The 16,652-nt window shown below is 59.0% G+C and overlaps 1 protein-coding gene across 1 annotated transcript; it reads left to right on the plus strand.

Moving 5' to 3' along the window:
• Positions 1–9,102: 9,102 nt before the first annotated feature.
• LOC122173378 (T-cell-interacting, activating receptor on myeloid cells protein 1-like) lies at positions 9,103–16,338 on the plus strand. Its single transcript, XM_065571696.1, has 6 exons — positions 9,103–11,224; positions 11,342–11,377; positions 12,185–12,475; positions 13,174–13,458; positions 14,152–14,273; positions 14,372–16,338. Exons 1-5 carry the CDS (start codon positions 10,906–10,908, stop codon positions 14,271–14,273), a joined length of 1,053 nt encoding a protein of 350 aa, XP_065427768.1. The 5' UTR covers positions 9,103–10,905; the 3' UTR covers positions 14,372–16,338.
• The last annotated feature ends 314 nt before the right edge of the window (positions 16,339–16,652 follow it).

Raw genomic sequence — 16,652 nt, forward strand, 5'->3', positions numbered from 1 at the left:
ATACAAGCCTTAGAAACTAAACAAAAGCTCCATGTACCAGACCAGCCTCGGTCCTCAGGCCAAGTAGAGGGCATGAACCGCACTATTAAGGAAGTGCTCTGAGAGGCAGTAAATCACATGGGAAAAAAGTGGCCAGATAAACTTCCTCTAATTTTAGCTGCCATCCACAGCAGTAATAAACGAAGGACAAAAATTCAACTATTTCAAATTCTGTTTGAACATCCAATGCGCCTAATGATTGATCCGAGTTACCCGGTACAGGCTGAAGAAGAGAGCTCTAATATAACCCAGCATGATTATTTTCAATGGCTCAAACAGTTACAAAAAAATAAAACCACCCTCCAGTATAGGGTTAATCAGGCCATCAAACACATGAACAACAAAATTCAAAAACAAAGGCCCACAAAACAGCCCTGTGGGAAACAGGGGACCAAATCATGTACCTTAAAATAACAAAAAAGTCACCACTAAAATCGAAATGAATAGGCCCTTACTCCATAGTGAACCGCCTTACCCATTGGTATACCGCTTTGGAAAGAATAAAAAACTAAACTCAGTACATGTTTCACAAATTAAATTGTTTACCTAGATAATAATGTTTAAATTCTTTGCAGAAAAGAACATCCCAAAACCTGAGCACAAAGCGCGGCTTAACCACCACAATTGTAATCCACAAAAAATAAAACTCCAGTGTAAGGTTTGGCGTTACCTGCTTCCGGGAACTTTTAGTGCCAAATAATTAAAGCAATCATGGGAAAAAATGCAGCCCTCCTTCTAAACCAATCTTTAAGGAATAATTCACTCCCTGCCAACCAATCATGGATTCCTACCCATAATCCGGTAATCCTCATGGAATGGTATCATAAAAACACTAGACAAATCTTAAAACCTTTAAAAATACCAATGTATGTGCCACACACACAAAAAAGTGGAACTTAAAGCTCACCTTATAAACACCACTAAAAAAAAAAATAATCCAGTAAAAGTTTTGTTAAAACCACTATTAATACAAATAAAAATTGGTATACATTAAACTCAGCTAAACGTGTCTAAAATAAAACCTAAATGTTCACCCTACTCCCTTCCTAGCCTAAATAAAAACACATCAACACTGCAATGGCCGAGCAAAACAAAATATAGTAAACACCATACTAAAAAAACTGGTTTTAAATAAAAAATTATAAATACTATAAACCTAAAAGTAATTAAAAATAAATTAAGTTCCTTGTCACAACTGCAAAATAGTCTCATTCACAAGCAGGCAAATACTGCTGTAAACTTAATACAAATAAATCTAAAAAACCTAAAAGCAACATAAAATATTTGGTGGTGGCTAAACACCACCTCCTAGCTGCTATATAAACAACAAATAAAATTAGGGTGACCAGATAGCAACTGTGAAAAAACAGGACAGGGGGTGGCGGGTAATATTTGTCTATATAAGAAAAAGTCCCCCAAAACGTGACTGTCCCTATAAAAATGGGACATCTGGCTACCCCAGGTTATGGGTCAGTCAGTTTAAAAAAAAGAGAAGATTACTAAACACCCAAGAGTGAAAGCTCAGTGGTTTGAGCATTGGCTTGCTAAACCCAGGGTTGTGAGTTCAATCCTTCAGAGGACCATTTTGGGCAAAAGTCTGTCTGGGGATTGGTCCTCCTTTGAGCAATGGGTTGGACTGGATGACCTCCTGAGGTCCCTTCCAACCCTCATATTCTATGAATGAAGCCCTCAGAAATGGGTGTGCTTGTCCCTATCTGTAACCAAAAAAAAATAAAAATGTAGCAAAACCACATAATTAAAAACATCTCTCTGAAATGAGCTAAAAAATGTGCCGTGTTTTGTACAATGAACAATGTGTATGTAAAATCATAACAATGTCCCACACTCCTAAATCCTTCACAATAGGGTCTTACAGAAATATATTCCTTATTTGCCCATGCTTGTGCTGGAACTTACAAAACACCGAAAGTCTATACCCACTAAAAACTCTGCCTGGCAGAGCAGGAGGGGGGAATGCTAAGCCCCCTGCCTTTTGGGCTCGATCCTGCTACGACCGAGGGTATATTCACCTATGCAATTTTTCCCAAACAGACGGGTAGGAGCGAGGACTCTAATCCTCCTCCTTATGGTCCGGCACCTCTACGACCGGGGCTGTATATACCTACACAGTTTGTATATATTTTATTGGTATAGTTTTCCCAGACAGATGGGTAGGAGCGAGGACTCTAAATCTCCCCCTATTGCCCGGCACTTCTATGACCGGGAGTGTGCACAGCTGAATGATGGATCACTTTATACGTATGAAGCAACAGAGGGTCCTGTGGCACCTTTACGACTAAATCCTGGATGCCTGTGACGAAGTGGGGGGGTTTTCTTGTTTTCTGTGGAGTTTCAATGGTTTGCATGCGGAGGGGGTGGGACTCAGTTTCCCTGGGTGTTACTGGTTTAACGAGGTGAGGGGAGAGGGAGTGTGTTTTGCAGAGGACTGGAGAGAGGACGTGGGGACCCAGCCGATGGCCGGGAGGATGGATACCCCAGCGACCGGTGACCTGGCGACCTGGTGACCCAGAGGCCCAGCTGAGGAGACGCAGACGGTTCTGGCCAGTGGGAGGACAATGGGCTGCAGAGTGAGGACCCAGTGACCTAACCAGCCGGTTCCAGCCAGAGGACAGAAGCAGGAGAGGAGGCCCCGGTTTACGATAGGGTTACCATATTTAGTGCCTCCAAAAGGAGGACACTCCACGGGGCCCCGGCCCCGCCCCCAGTCCCGCCCACGCCCCCACGCCCCCCCGCCCCAACTCCGCCCCCTCCCCAAAGTCTCCGCCCCCTCCCCAGCTTCCCGCGAACATTTGAGTCGCGGGAATCCTGAAGCAGGTAAGGGGGGGTGTGGGGGGAGGAGGCGCGGCCCAGGCTGGCCCCCCCAGCGTTTGTAGCCTGGGTCGGCTCGGGCCCTGTGGTGTCGGCCCCGGGCCCGGCCCCCGGCCGACCACCCCCGGCCCGCCCAGCACTGCGGTCCCCGGCCCGGCCTCCGGGCCCCCGGCCGAGCACCCCCGGCCCCCGGCACCACACCGCCGGTCCCCAGCCCGGCTCCCGGCACCGCCGGCCCGTCCCCCGAGCCCCCGGCCCGGCCTGGCACCGCCGGCCCGTCCCCCGAGCCCCCGGCCCGGCCTGGCACCGCCGGCCCATCCCCCGAGCCCCCGGCCCGGCCCGGCACCGTAGAGAATGACCCATCTGAGGCGCAGGCTCCAGACCCCAGGGGGGCTCCCGGGGTGCCCAGAGAGCCGGGGAGTAGCCGTGGGGGCAGTCTGTGTAGTGACTGGGAGTGGGTCAGACCTGACTCCCCGCTCAGCACAGGGAGACCCCAGTCAGGTTCCTCCCTAGAGGAGCTGCGGAGACTGGATAGGGTTACCATACGTCCGGATTTTCCCGGACATGTCCGGCTTTTGGGGGCTCAAATCCCCGTCCGGGGGGAAATCCCCAAAAGCCGGGCATGTCCGGGAAAATCGGGAGGCTCGGCCGGGGCCTCTTTGTCTGGGGCCGGGGGCATGGTGCAGGGGGCCGGGCTGGGCGCGGGGCCGGGAGCCGGGGGGCGCGGTGCCGGTCCGGGCCCGCGGAGCCGGGTCGGGGAGCCGGGCCGGGCCCGCGGAGCCGGGCCGGGGTCGGGGTGTGCGCCGGGCCCGCGGGGCTGGGAGCCGGGGGGTGCGCCGGGGCCGGGGAGCCGGGCTGGGAGCCGGGGTCGGGGAGCCGGGGCGTGCGCCGGGGCCGGGGAGCCGGGGCGTGCGCCGGGGTCGGGGAGCCGGGGTCGGGGAGCCGGGCTGGGAGCTGGGGTCGGGGAGCCGGGGAGTGCGCCGGGGTCGGGGAGCCGGGCTGGGAGCCGGGGTCGGGGAGCCGGGGCCGGGGAGCCGGGGCGTGCGCCGGGGTCGGGGAGCCGGGGTCGGGGAGCCGGGGGGTGCGCCGGGGTCGGGGAGCCGGGGGGTGCGCCGGGGTCGGGGAGCCGGGCTGGGAGCCGGGGTCGGGGAGCCGGGGCGTGCGCCGGGGTCGGGGAGCCGGGGTCGGGGAGCCGGGCTGGGAGCCGGGGTCGGGGAGCCGGGGCGTGCGCCGGGGCCGGGGAGCCGGGGCGTGCGCCGGGGTCGGGGAGCCGGGGTCGGGGAGCCGGGCTGGGAGCTGGGGTCGGGGAGCCGGGGAGTGCGCCGGGGTCGGGGAGCCGGGCTGGGAGCCGGGGTCGGGGAGCCGGGGCCGGGGAGCCGGGGCGTGCGCCGGGGTCGGGGAGCCGGGGTCGGGGAGCCGGGGGGTGCGCCGGGGTCGGGGAGCCGGGGGGTGCGCCGGGGTCGGGGAGCCGGGCTGGGAGCCGGGGTCGGGGAGCCGGGGCGTGCGCCGGGGTCGGGGAGCCGGGGTCGGGGAGCCGGGCTGGGAGCCGGGGTCGGGGAGCCGGGGGGTGCGCCGGGGTCGGGGAGCCGGGGTCGGGGAGCCGGGGAGTGCGCCGGGGTCGGGGAGCCGGGCTGGGAGCCGGGGTCGGGGAGCCGGGGCGTGCGCCGGGGTCGGGGAGCCGGGGCGTGCGCTGGGGTCGGGGAGCCGGGGCGTGCGCCGGGGTCGGGGAGCCGGGGAGTGCGCCGGGGTCGGGGAGCCGGGCTGGGAGCCGGGGTCGGGGAGCCGGGGAGTGCGCCGGGGTCCGGAAGCCGGGGAGTGCGCCGGGGTCCGGGAGCCGGGGTCGGGGAGCCGGGGGGTGCGCCGGGCCGGGAGCCGGGGTCGGGGAGCCGGGGGGTGCGCCGGGCCCGCGGGGCTGGGAGCCGGGGGGTGGTCGGTCGGGGCCGGCACCCCAGGGCCCGAGCCGACCCAGGCTGGAGCCGTGGGGGGACCAGCCTGGGCCGCGCCTCCTCCCCCTCCCCCCCCTTACCTGCTTCAGGCTTCCCGCGAATTAAATGTTCGCGGGAAGCAGGGGAGGGGGCGGAGACTTTGGGAGGGGGCGGAGTTGGGGCGGGGGCGGGGGCGGGGGCGTGGGCGGGGCTGGGGTGGGGCCGGGCCCCCGGGGAGTGTCCTCCATTTGGAGGCACAAAATATGGTAACCCTAAGACTGGAGCTGCAGCTGAAAGCAAAGGAGCTGGAGCTGGAGGATCGGAGACTGGCAGACAGAGAGAGAGAAGGAGCGGACCGTGTAGAACAGCGGAAGCACGAGTTGGAGATGGACGAGAGGCGGGCCAGGAGGGCCTGCCGCAAGGTAAGTGGGGAAGGACCCCGAGACACCAGTGGTGTGGAGAATCTAGACACCAAACTGCTGCCCCAGTTCGAGGAGGGGGGGATATTGATGCCGACCTCACAGCCTGTGAGAAGGCTAGTGATCTGAACCAGATTGACCCTGCAGACAGGCTTCGCTGTCTGACCCCCCTGCTGGGTCCCAGAGCCATACAGGCATTCAGCCAAATGGATGATGTTGAGACGGGGGAGTACGACCTGTTCAAACAGGCTTTGCTGCGGAAGTTTGAACTGACCCCCGAGGTCTACAGGAAACGATTCTGGGGTGTGCGCAAGGCCTCAGGTGTCTCTTACAAGGAGGTCACCAACTTGCTGGGGGAATATCTCCACAAGTGGGGGAAGGGCGCAGGGGCCACTACCGCAGAGGACGTGTATAACCTGGTGGGGTTGGAGCAGTTGTATGACATCTGCCCTCCGGACCTTAAGATGTGGCTAGTGGACCGGAAGCCCAAGGATCTGCGCAGTGCAGGGGCGCTGGCAGATGAGTTCGTGGACAGTAGATCGGGGGTAGGGGGGAGACCCACATCAGGGACTCATAAGGGGAGTCACCCTGAGCCCACTCAAAGGTGGGACTCCAGGAAGCCCAACTCAGTGGTGCACGGGACTGCCGGGGCGGTGCGACCCGCCTCGTGGGACTTGAGGGACATGAGGTGTAATTACTGTGGCCAAAAGGGACACAAGGTGGCACAGAGCCTGAAGATGAAGGAAATGGCAGCCAAGCAGAACCTACGGGGTGTTAACTGGGTGGAAGCCCCCTGAGAGGGGGCACCGCCGGGCCCAGGGGCTGCAGTCGAGAGGGCTGTGCCAGGGGGAGGGGACCGCCAGGCCAGGCCAGCAGGGGAAGGCGGGGCCCCAGGTCCAGAGCACCCGTACCCAATCCACCGGGTGAGCATGGGACAGGCCCCGGGGGACAATCGCCACATCATCCCCATTGAGGTGGGGGGAAGACGTGTCCAGGGGTTCTGGGACACGGGCGCAGAGGTGACGCTGGCGCGGTCCGAGGTGGTGGACCCAGACCAGCTAGTGCCCGATGCCTACCTGACCCTGAGGGGAGTGTTTGGGCCCCCCGTCAAGGTGCCTGTAGCGAGGATACACCTGAAATGGGGGGCTAAGGAGGGACCCAGAGAGGTTGGGGTGCACGACCACCTGCCTACCGAGGTGCTAATGGGTAATGACTTGGAGAACTGGCCGGATGACACTCATAGTGCCTTGGTCCTTACCCGGAGCCAGAGCCAGCGAGGGGCGCGGGACCTCCCGAGGGGGGGGCGCTGAAGCGCCAAGGGTAGGGCTCGACAGGGCTGGGCCGGAGCCTCCGTCCCAGGGTGGGGAAACTGAGGCGCCACCAGCCAGGGCTGTAGCATCAGACCCAGCAGCTGAATTCCAAACAGAGCTGCAGGTGGATCCCTCCCTGGAGAAACTAAGGGCCCTGGCTAGCCACAACAGTGCAGGATCCCAGGGGGAGGACTGACGGGGAGAGGGGATTCCTGTACCGGGAATGGACTGGTTCAAGGTGAACTGAATCTTGGAAAGTCGGGAGGCAGCTGGTGGTTCCCCAGAGGTTCCGCCGCAAACTGTTGTTCTTGGCCCACGATATCCCCCTTTCGGGGCATCAGGGCATCTGGCGCACCAGGCAGAGGCTGCTGCAGAACTTTTACTGGCCTGGGGTCTTTGACGCTATCCGACAGTATTGCAGGACCTGTGACTCCTGCCAGAGGGTGGGGAAGGCCCGGGATAAGTGTAAAGCCCCGCTGAGACCTTTGCCTATCATAGAGGAGCCTTTCCAGAAGGGGGCCACGGACATAGTGGAGCCCCTCAGCAGGGTGACCCGGTCAGGGAAGAAATACATCCTGGTGGTGGTAGATTTTGCTACGCGCTACCCCGAGGCGGTGGCCTTGTCCTCTATCGAGGCAGACACCGTGGCAGACGCGCTGCTGACCATCTTCAGCAGAGTGGGGTTCCCCAAGGAGGTCCTTACAGACCAGGGGTCTAACTTCATGTCGACCCTGCTCCAGTGCTTGTGGGAGAAGTGTGGGGTCCGACACACCTGGGCCTCAGCCTACCACCCTCAGTCCAACGGGCTAGTGGAGAGGTTCAATGGGACCCTAAAGAGGATGCTGAAAACCTTTATGGACCAGCACCTGCAGGACTGGGACAAGTATTTACCCCACCTGCTGTTCGCATATAGGGAAGTGCCCCAGGAATCCACAGGGTTCTCCCCGTTCGAGTTGCTGTACGGAAGGAGGGTGAGGGGTCCCCTGGACTTCATGAGAGCCGAGTGGGAGGGAAAGGCCTCTCCCGATGGGGAATCAGTGGTAGAGTATGTACTGACTTTCCGGGAAAAGCTCGTGGAGCTCATGGGCTTGGCTAGGGGAAACCTAGCAAGGGCCCAGAGGAAGCAGAAGGTCTGGTACGACCGCTCAGCCCGTGCCCGCTCACATGCTACCGGGGACCAGGTGATTCTCCTCATCCCCTTGAGGAAGAACAAGCTGCAAGCGGCCTGGGACGGCCCCTTCACGGTCATCAGACAAATAAACGAGGTGAACTATGTGGTGGAACTGTCCAACCGGGCTCACAGCCACCGGGTGTATCACGTCAACATGATGAAGCCGTACTGGGACAGGGAGAAGTTGGTGCTGGCTGTGTGTGGGCAGTGGGAGGAGAAAGGAGAGGAGTCCCACCAGGGGGTCCCCCTGGTGGGACTCCTCCCTGAGGCTGGGGCTAACCCCTCACTAGAATCATTTCCCCTCTCAGACCAGCTAACCTGGCCCAGCAGGCAGAGATCAGAGCCGTGCTGCATTCATATCGGCAGCTGTTCTCCAGCCGGCCTGGGCTTACTAACCTGGCTGTCCACTGGGTGGAGACGGGAACCAACCCTCCCATCAGGTGTTCCCCATTCACAGTCACTGGAAAAACAGCCCAGGACCTGGAGAGAGAGGTCAGGGACATGCTGGCTTTAGGGGTGATCCAGCCGTCCACCAGTCCCTGGGCCTCACCCGTGGTGCTGGTCCCCAAGAAGGACGTGTCGATCCGGTTCTGTGTGGACTATCGGAAGCTCAATGCCATTACCGTGTCCGACGCCTACCCCATGCCCAGGACTGATGAAATCTTAGACAAGTTGGGGGGTGCCCGGTACCTCACTACCATGGATCTTACCAAAGGCTACTGGCAGGTGCCTTTGGACCCAGAGGCCAGGGCGAAGTCCGCCTTCACCACATCAATACGGCTCTTTGAGTTCCTGGTCCTGCTTTTCGGCCTCAAGGGGGCACCTGCCACCTTCCAGCGCCTGGTGGATCAGTTACTAAGGGGGATGGAGGGCTTTGCATTAGCGTATATTGACGATATCTGTGTCTTTAGCCAGACCTGGGAGGAACATGTGTCCCAGGTGAAGAGAGTGCTGGGTCGCCTCCAGGATGCAGGACTGACCATAAAAGCTGAAAAGTGCAAGGTGGGGACGGCAGAGGTTTTATACCTGGGCCACAAGGTTGGGAGTGGCCACCTGAAGCCGGAGCCGGCCAAAGTGGAGGCAATCAGGGCCTGGCCTGCCCCCCAGACTAAGAAGCAGGTCCAGGAGTTCATTGGGATGGCAGGGTACTACAGGAGGTTTGTGCCCCACTTTAGCTCCCTGGCAGCTCCCCTCACGGAGCTTTGTAGGAAGGGGAAGCCGGACAAGGTGGTCTGGACCAAGCAGTGCCAGAGGGCTCTCTGTGCGCTGAAGGGGGCACTTATCCAGGGCCTGGTGCTGGTAAACCCGGATTTTAACAAACCCTTCCTGGTGTTCACCAACACCTCAGACACAGGGCAGGTGCGGTGCTGATGCAGACTGATACTAAGGGGGAGAGACACCCCATTATGTACCTGAGCAAGAAGCTGCTGCCCCGGGAGCAGAACTACGCGGCCATCGAGAAGCAATGCCTGGCCATGGGGTGGGCCCTTAAAAATCTGCAGCCGTATCTATTTGGGCGACACTTCACCGTGTACACCGACCAGTCGCCCCTGACGGGGCTGCACCAAATGAAAGGGGCTAATGCCAAGCTGCTGAGTTGGGCCCTGCTCCTCCAGGGTTATGACATGGAGGTGGTCCCTGTGAGGGGGAGTGCCAATGTTATAGCGGATGCTTTATCGCGGGGCGGGGACCCTGAACTTCCCCAGGTCACTGGCTAAGTGACCCTGCTCCGTTCAGCCTCGAAGGGGGGAGAGAGGTGACAAAGTGGGGGGTTTTCTTGTTTTCTGTGGGGTTTCAATGGTTTGCATGCGGAGGGGGTGGGACTCAGTTTCCCTGGGTGTTACTGGTTTAACGCGGTGAGGGGAGAGGGAGTGTGTTTTGCAGAGTACCGGACAGAGGACTCGGGGACCCAGCCGATGGCCGGGAGGATGGATACCCCAGCGACCGGTGACCTGGCGACCTGGTGACCCGGAGGCCCAGCTCAGGAGTCGCAGCCGGTTCTGGCCAGTGGGAGGACAATGGGCTGCAGAGTGAGGACCCAGTGACCTAACCAGCCGGTTCCAGCCAGAGGACAGAAGAGTGGAGAGGAGGCCCCGGTTTACGACCCTGTTTACCTGGAGAGAAGACAATGGACAGAGGCGGGGCCTGGGGCCGGGGATCTCAGATGCCCAGCTGCGAGCAGGGGGGCTCTGGGCTGGTGAGGGGAAGCAGGCAGAGCCCCCCTGGATGCAGAGAGACTGGGATGGGCTGTGCTGAGGGAGGCCAGGCCTGAGGCCCTGAGAGTTTCCTGTGCTGTGTTCAACTCTCAATAAACCCTCCTGTTTCATGCTGGCTGAGGGTCACTCCGGTCTAGAGAACAGGGTTGCATCAACCCCTTCGGGGGTGGAGGCCCCGGGGGTCCAGAGAGAGTGGACTCCCTGAGGGGGCCCACAGCAGAGAGAGACGTGCTAAGGCTCAGAGAGGTGCAGCTCCAGGAGGTGGAGGGGCCTGACCCCGAGAGAGAGTGGACCCCCGAGAAGGGCTGTCTCACTAAAAGGGGCACCCCCCACGGACCGCACGGGGCCAAGAGTGGGCATGATCTGTGAGTCCGTGACAATGCCCCATCATCTCGGGCATTGGCACTCTCACTGAAGGACTGTCTGGATATGTGGACTCCCTACTCAGATCCTACGCCACCAGCACTGCCAGCTATCTCCGTGACACCACAGATTTCCTGAGAAAACTGCAATGCGTTGGTGACCTCCCAGAAAACACCATCCTAGCCACCATGGATGTAGAGGCTCTCTGCACAAACATTCCTCTGTTAGTCTTAAAGGTGCCACAGGACCCTCTGTTGCTTTTTACAGATTCAGACTAACACAGCTACCCCTCTTATATTTTATACGTATGGGATACCTTTTAGCAGTATTTTCAACAATCACAGTGCACAGCGACACTACCTGAGAAGGAGGTTGTCCAGGCACCTCTACTCTCATGCTCCAGGGCGCACGCTGGGCCCAGGTGGATCAGGAAGGAATCTCTGCCCCGCTCGATGGGAGAGGGTCGCTCCAAGGGGGGCACTTTGTGTGTGCGAGGTGCCCTACTCTGCTCTGAGCTGCTGCTCCAGGGAGGCTAGATGGACCTGTTGGAAAAGCTCAGGGCAGCCTGGGCACCTCTTGGCAACTACTGAGATTCCCCCTGTTCCCAGCTGGTCCCTGAACTGGGCAGCTCCTATGTGGGGCTGGGAGATGATGCGGGGGTGGGGGCTGGGCAGCTGCAGGAGGGGATGTGGTTTGCTGGGTGTTGCAGGAACTTGGCTTTGTTCTGACCGTGGTAGATTTCGGCTGGAGATTGCAGAGAAACCACCTGATGGGGAAGAAAAGGGCCGAGCGCATCACGGGCTTCCTGGGGTTGCAGCCCCCGGCGCAGTTCCTCATTCCGCTCGCACTCGGGCCTCAGGCTCGGTGCAGCTCAGCACCAGGATGTTGGTGGCAGCGCTGAGGGGCCCCCACTGCCCCTTCATGGCATCTGCTCTCACCGTCCTCCTCCTCGGTGAGTATCGGAGACAGCCAGGGCGTGTGTCCATGCGGGGGGCGGGGAGGGGCATGAGACAGGGTGTGGGATCCAGGTGCTCTGGGATCTGGTCACTAACGACCATCTCCTCTCCAGGCTGCTGGCTGGCCGGACAGAGTGGGGTGTGGGGAGGTGAGTATCAGTCTGTGGGGAGGACGGTAACATCAGGGATGGGGGAGGGGATACGTGGGGTGGGGAAAAGAGGAACTGAGCCCTGAACCTTCCCCAAAACTCAACCCAAGCTCCCCCTGTGAGCTCAGACCCATCCCCGTTCTTCTGTGCTCCCCTACCCCCCACCAGGGAGTAACTAGGAGCCAAATCTGGCTCCCAGGGTCTGAGGAAGCAAATGGGAACATTCCCCTGGTTCAATGTCCTGCCCCCCCCCAGGCTGTGAGGATCGGGGGGGCAGCACGTGGATTTATTTCAGCTCATACAAACGCTAACAGGACCTGTCCGTGGGCTCTAGATCCCCTCGGGGAACCGAAACATTCACGGTCAGTGCAGCCATGGGGGAGAACCCCCCAGATCCACCCCAACAGCTCCCTCCCCTGCACTCACAGCCGCCCCCCCCCCCCCAGTTCCCAAGACATGTGAAAAGGCCTGGGGAAAGGTGGGTCTTGTGCGATTCCCACCGGTCACAGACTCTATTTCCAACCACAGGGCAGGGGGCAGAGCTGCTGGGGGCCCACTGGTCAAGCTCCCTGGCTGGCTTGTGGTGGGGCCGGGGAGGGGGGACGGGCGGGGCAGGTGATCTCTGATGCAGCTGGATCTTGAGCGACGTCTGGGTGAACCCCCTGCCCCCAAACCCATGGGCCGCAGTGTCAGCCCTGGTAGGGGACAGACTCCTAGAGAGGCCGAATGACGGATGGACTGAATTGGGGTGGGGGAAGGCGGGGGCTGTGTCTCCCCTGTTTAACTCCTGTCTCTCCTTGAAAGCAGGGCGTGAATTTCTCAAACCCACCGTCTCGGTGAGCCCCAGCAGGGTGGTGGCGCTCGGGGGAAGCGTCACCATCCGCTGTGCGGGTTGGTACCGGGGCATGAAGTTCTTTCTGCGTAAAGCTGGACACCCGAACCCGCAGGTGCGGACGGTGCCTGATGGGACCGTGGCTGAATTTCCCATCCCCAGTGTCAGCCGGGAAGATGGAGGGAGCTACACCTGCGACTATCGCTCCATAACGGATCAGAATATCACATCGCAACTCAGCGACCCCGTCGAGATCATTGTAGGAGGTGAGGGAGGGGCCCGGCTCAGCATCCTGGCTCCCAGCCCCACACCCAGCCAGATCCCCATGGGGTCACTGCACCGATGGGACGCTCAAAGCCAGGCTCTGCCCTGATCCCTGGGTCCAGCAGAGGGGATGCCTGGCCAGGGAGCGGGGACGAAGTCACTGGGGGGTTCCCCAGCCAGGGGGAAGAAGCAGCAACTGGAGATTTGGGGCAGAGAAAGGGGGGACCCATACTGCCAGGGGGAGCTCCAGAGCAGGGGGGGCCTTTCCCAGGCAACACATTAGTTAGGGGGTGATGGGTGGAGCTGAAGGTTATAAACCTCAGTGTATAGTAGAGACTTGCACAGTCCCCTACAAGTCAGGGGTGGTGCTGTGCACAGAACCCAGGAGTCCTGGCCCCCATCCTCCCTGCTCTCCAGCTAGACCCCACTCCCTTCCCAGCAGAGAAGCCAGGGAGTGAATGGACCCTGGAGATTGGACTGGCCTGTCACGCGCTAGGGAGCAGAGCTCTGGGACCCAAGGGGCTGGGGTTGCTCCGTGTCTCATGCTGTTAGCCCAGGGCTCAGAGGAAACTCTGGCCCCTGTGGAAAGGCATCCAGGAGCCCATCCCCAGTGCCGCCGGGTCTGACCCACCACTGATGATGGGCCCCAGGACTGAGTGACGGGGCCTGCGTCTCACGGCCTGTCTGCTTCCCACTGCAGAGCCCAGCTACCCCAAACCCAGCATCTCCCTGAGCCCCAGCAGGGGGGTCTCCCTGGGGGGAGCCGTGAGCATCTGGTGTCGGGGGCAGCGCTGGGGCGTGCGGTTCATGCTGAATAAAGAGGGACACCATTTCCCACCTGTGGATTCAGACGACAATGAGGCTGTGTTTCCCATCAGCAACGTGAGCCGGGAGGACGGTGGGAGCTACAGCTGCTCCTATCACAGCAGATCGGAGCCGTTCACCGTGTCGTACCCCAGCGACCCCATGGAGCTGGTGGTAAGAGGTGAGGGGCCCGGCTCGGCGTCCCCGTTCCCAGCTCCACCCCCAGCCAGACCCTCACGGGGTCTCGATGCCAATGGGACGCTCAGAGCCAGGCTCTGCCCTGAGCCCTGACCCTGCAGAGGGGACGCCTGGCTGGGGAGTGGGGATGGGGTCATTGGGGGGCTCCCCAGTGGGGGGGAGCAGCAGCCACTGGAGCTTCAGGGCAGACGGAGGGGGCTCTCTTCCCCAGGGGGAGCTGCAGAGAAGGGACTTTTTCCCAGGGGGATACTCCGCCAGGTTGCTCCCATTCCTGGGATCCATAGAGGAGTTGGGGTTTGGGGGGGGGCAATTGCTATGGAAACAGGTTGTTGTGCCCAGGGGTGGGCGGGGCTCGGACATCAGAGGGAAGGGCAGCCCCGGACCCCCAGCTTCTCCAATGCCTCCTGCACTGAAGGTCACTGCCTGGAATTTGCTGGAGGATCCCAGGGAAGGGACAGGATCTGGGGGGCTGGGCTGTGAAATTGGGCCCAGCTGGGTGTCAGTGTCCTTGGGCAATAACCCCCACTCTTGGGCCACGACACCCTCCTGGCCTCAGAGCTGCAGCACCTGGGAGACCACAGACTGGGCCAGACCTGCCGGACCACGGATTGGGGGCTCCGGTCCCAGGGCAGCGCCAGCTGCTGATCTCCAAGTGACTCTTCCCTTCCCCCCACAGCAGCCTCCCCGGATTTCAACAAAACCAACGTCGCCCGCCTGGGGCTGAGCGCCGTGGTTGTGCTCGTCCTGGGGCTGATCCTGGCTGAGGCCTATTACAGCCGCCCAAGGGGAGCACCCTAGGTGAGGTGACCCCCCCCTTCTGTGCCCCTTGCTCCCCACAGGGGCTGGGCCCAGGGTGACAGGGATCCCTCTAAAGTGCCATCTCTCTGCACTCCCAGGTGCCTGGATCCGGCTGTGCAGGGAAGAGAATCTCCCTGGGGGACGAGCTGCTTTACCGTGGGGTGCTGAGACGCCGGCACAAACCCCCTGCCATCAAACACCCCTGCCTCAGAGAATCCCCCCACCAAACAGCTCCCGACCTGACAGCGGCACCCCAGGATTGAACCCCCAATGCCGTGTGTGACGTTGCACTCCATATGTTTATGGAAATACATTATATTTACACTCATAAGCATAACTGGAATATGCTTTATGCAAAAGGTCTCTTGTAAGTGTAACTTCAGCGCCCTCGTGGCCAAGATGGAGTCTGCTCTGCAGGGAGCTCTGGCCAAGAGAAGGCGCGCGCAGGAATGCAGCAGGAGAAATTCCTTCCACCCCAGGGGCACCTGTTCCAAACCCCCCAGAGTGAACACACACCCACAGGAAAAGTACAGTGGATATAACAAGGGAAATATTTATTTACAGAGGGATGAGAGGAGAAAAACAACACGGGGAAATAGAGGGGGAGCAGTAGAACAGGGCTGCATCCAAGCCAAGGCCCCACAGGCCCAGTGGTAGCACAGTCTGGAAGGGCAGACACTGAGCCATGTGTCTGCACACAGAGTTCAGGAGTCCTGAGCAAAGTTCCAGTCCAATGGTGAGTCTTGGGTGCTCCTGGTCGTCTTCAGCACCAGTGAACCTTCCCCCAACAAACCTTCCGGTGCCCTCTTCTGTCGCTCTCTGCAAAGCCACACAGAGCGACCACTTCCCCCCTTAACTAGCTAGCAATCTCCCTCCTTGTCCCCAATGCAGAGTCACAAGCCCCAGTCCTCCCAGCCCCATGCAGCTCTGGGCAGCATTGATACTGGGTCCAGATCCGGCCTGTCCTTCTCGGGCGAGTCCTCCCTGGCACAGAGCTCCTCCTGGCTCCTGTCCTGGGGTGTCCCCGATCGGCCCTGTCCTTCCCAGGCTTCAGGCAGGTTCTCTGCTGCTTCACTTTCCCAGGGCCTGCAGGCTGCCTCTCCCTCTCCCTGGAGCTCCAGCGCTGCCCCCTGGAGTTTCCCTCCTTTTTTATTACTCTCCCTCTCCTCTTTAGGAAAAATATTTAAAGGGCCATGCTCTCTAAACCCCAAAGGGGTTACATAAGGTATCATTACAAAGCTTATAATCTACTGAGTGTGATCATCCTATTTGTATGAATGTATCATTCTTCTATCTAAATCTAGAAATATAAAACTAACTCTGAGGGCCTATGGTAATTATGCAAAGTGTGGGCCATTAATGGTGGTTTAGAATTTGATTGCACCCATTGACTAGGTAATTGGCTGTAGATGGTTTATTTACTTGCAAGCCTTCTTGTGGACTTGGAGGCCAGCCTGTGGTTAATGAAGAATGAGGTCGTACAGTGACATGTGACCATGTCACCTGATACTGGAATACATCTTAAACCTACAAAGAATCCTGTGGCACCTTATAGACTAACAGACATATTGGAGCATAAGCTTTCGTGGGTGAATACCCACTTCGTCAGATGAATGACGAAGGTGCCACAGGACTCTTTGTCTCTTTTTACAGATCCAGACTAACAGGGCTACCACTCTGATCTTAAATGTGGTGCTTTACCATTTAGAGGGAGGGGTGGGAACCCAGAGAGACAAAGGATTCCAGCCTTGGGGTGGAACAGAACAAAGGGGGCTGCCAGTCATGAGGAATCCCCTAGTTACTACCTGAGCTGGAAGTAACAAGAACTGTACCAGAGAAAGGATTGGGCCCAGACTAGGAAGGAGTCTAGTCTGTGAAAGAAGCTCATTGGAACATTTCTAAGCGTGAGATTTACCTGTATTCCGTTTCTTTAATTTATTAGGCTTAGACTTGCGTGTTTTGTTTTGTTTTGCTTGGTAACTTACTTTGTTCTGTCTGTTATTACTTGAAACCACTGAAATCCCATTTTTTATACTTAATAAAATCACTTTTGTTTATTAATTAACCCAGAGTAAATGATTAATACCTGGGGGAGCAAACAGCTGTGCAAATCTCTCTATCAGTGTTATAGAGGGCAGACAATTTATGAGTTTACCCTGTATAAGCTTTATACAGAGGAAAATGGGTTCATTTGGGGTTTGGATCCCATTGGGAGCTGGGTGTCTCGGTGCTAGAGAGAGGAAACCTGCAGAGCAGGTTTTGGTTAAAGTCTGCAGCTTTGGAGGCTTGGACCACACCTGGGTCTGTGTTGCAGCAGGCTGGCGTCTCTGGCTCAACAAGGCAGGGTTCTGAAGTCTCAAGCTGGTAGTGGAAAATGGG

This window comes from Chrysemys picta, chromosome 17 (assembly GCF_011386835.1).
Source record: "Chrysemys picta bellii isolate R12L10 chromosome 17, ASM1138683v2, whole genome shotgun sequence".
In the NCBI taxonomy this organism is placed as follows: Eukaryota; Metazoa; Chordata; order Testudines; family Emydidae; genus Chrysemys; species Chrysemys picta.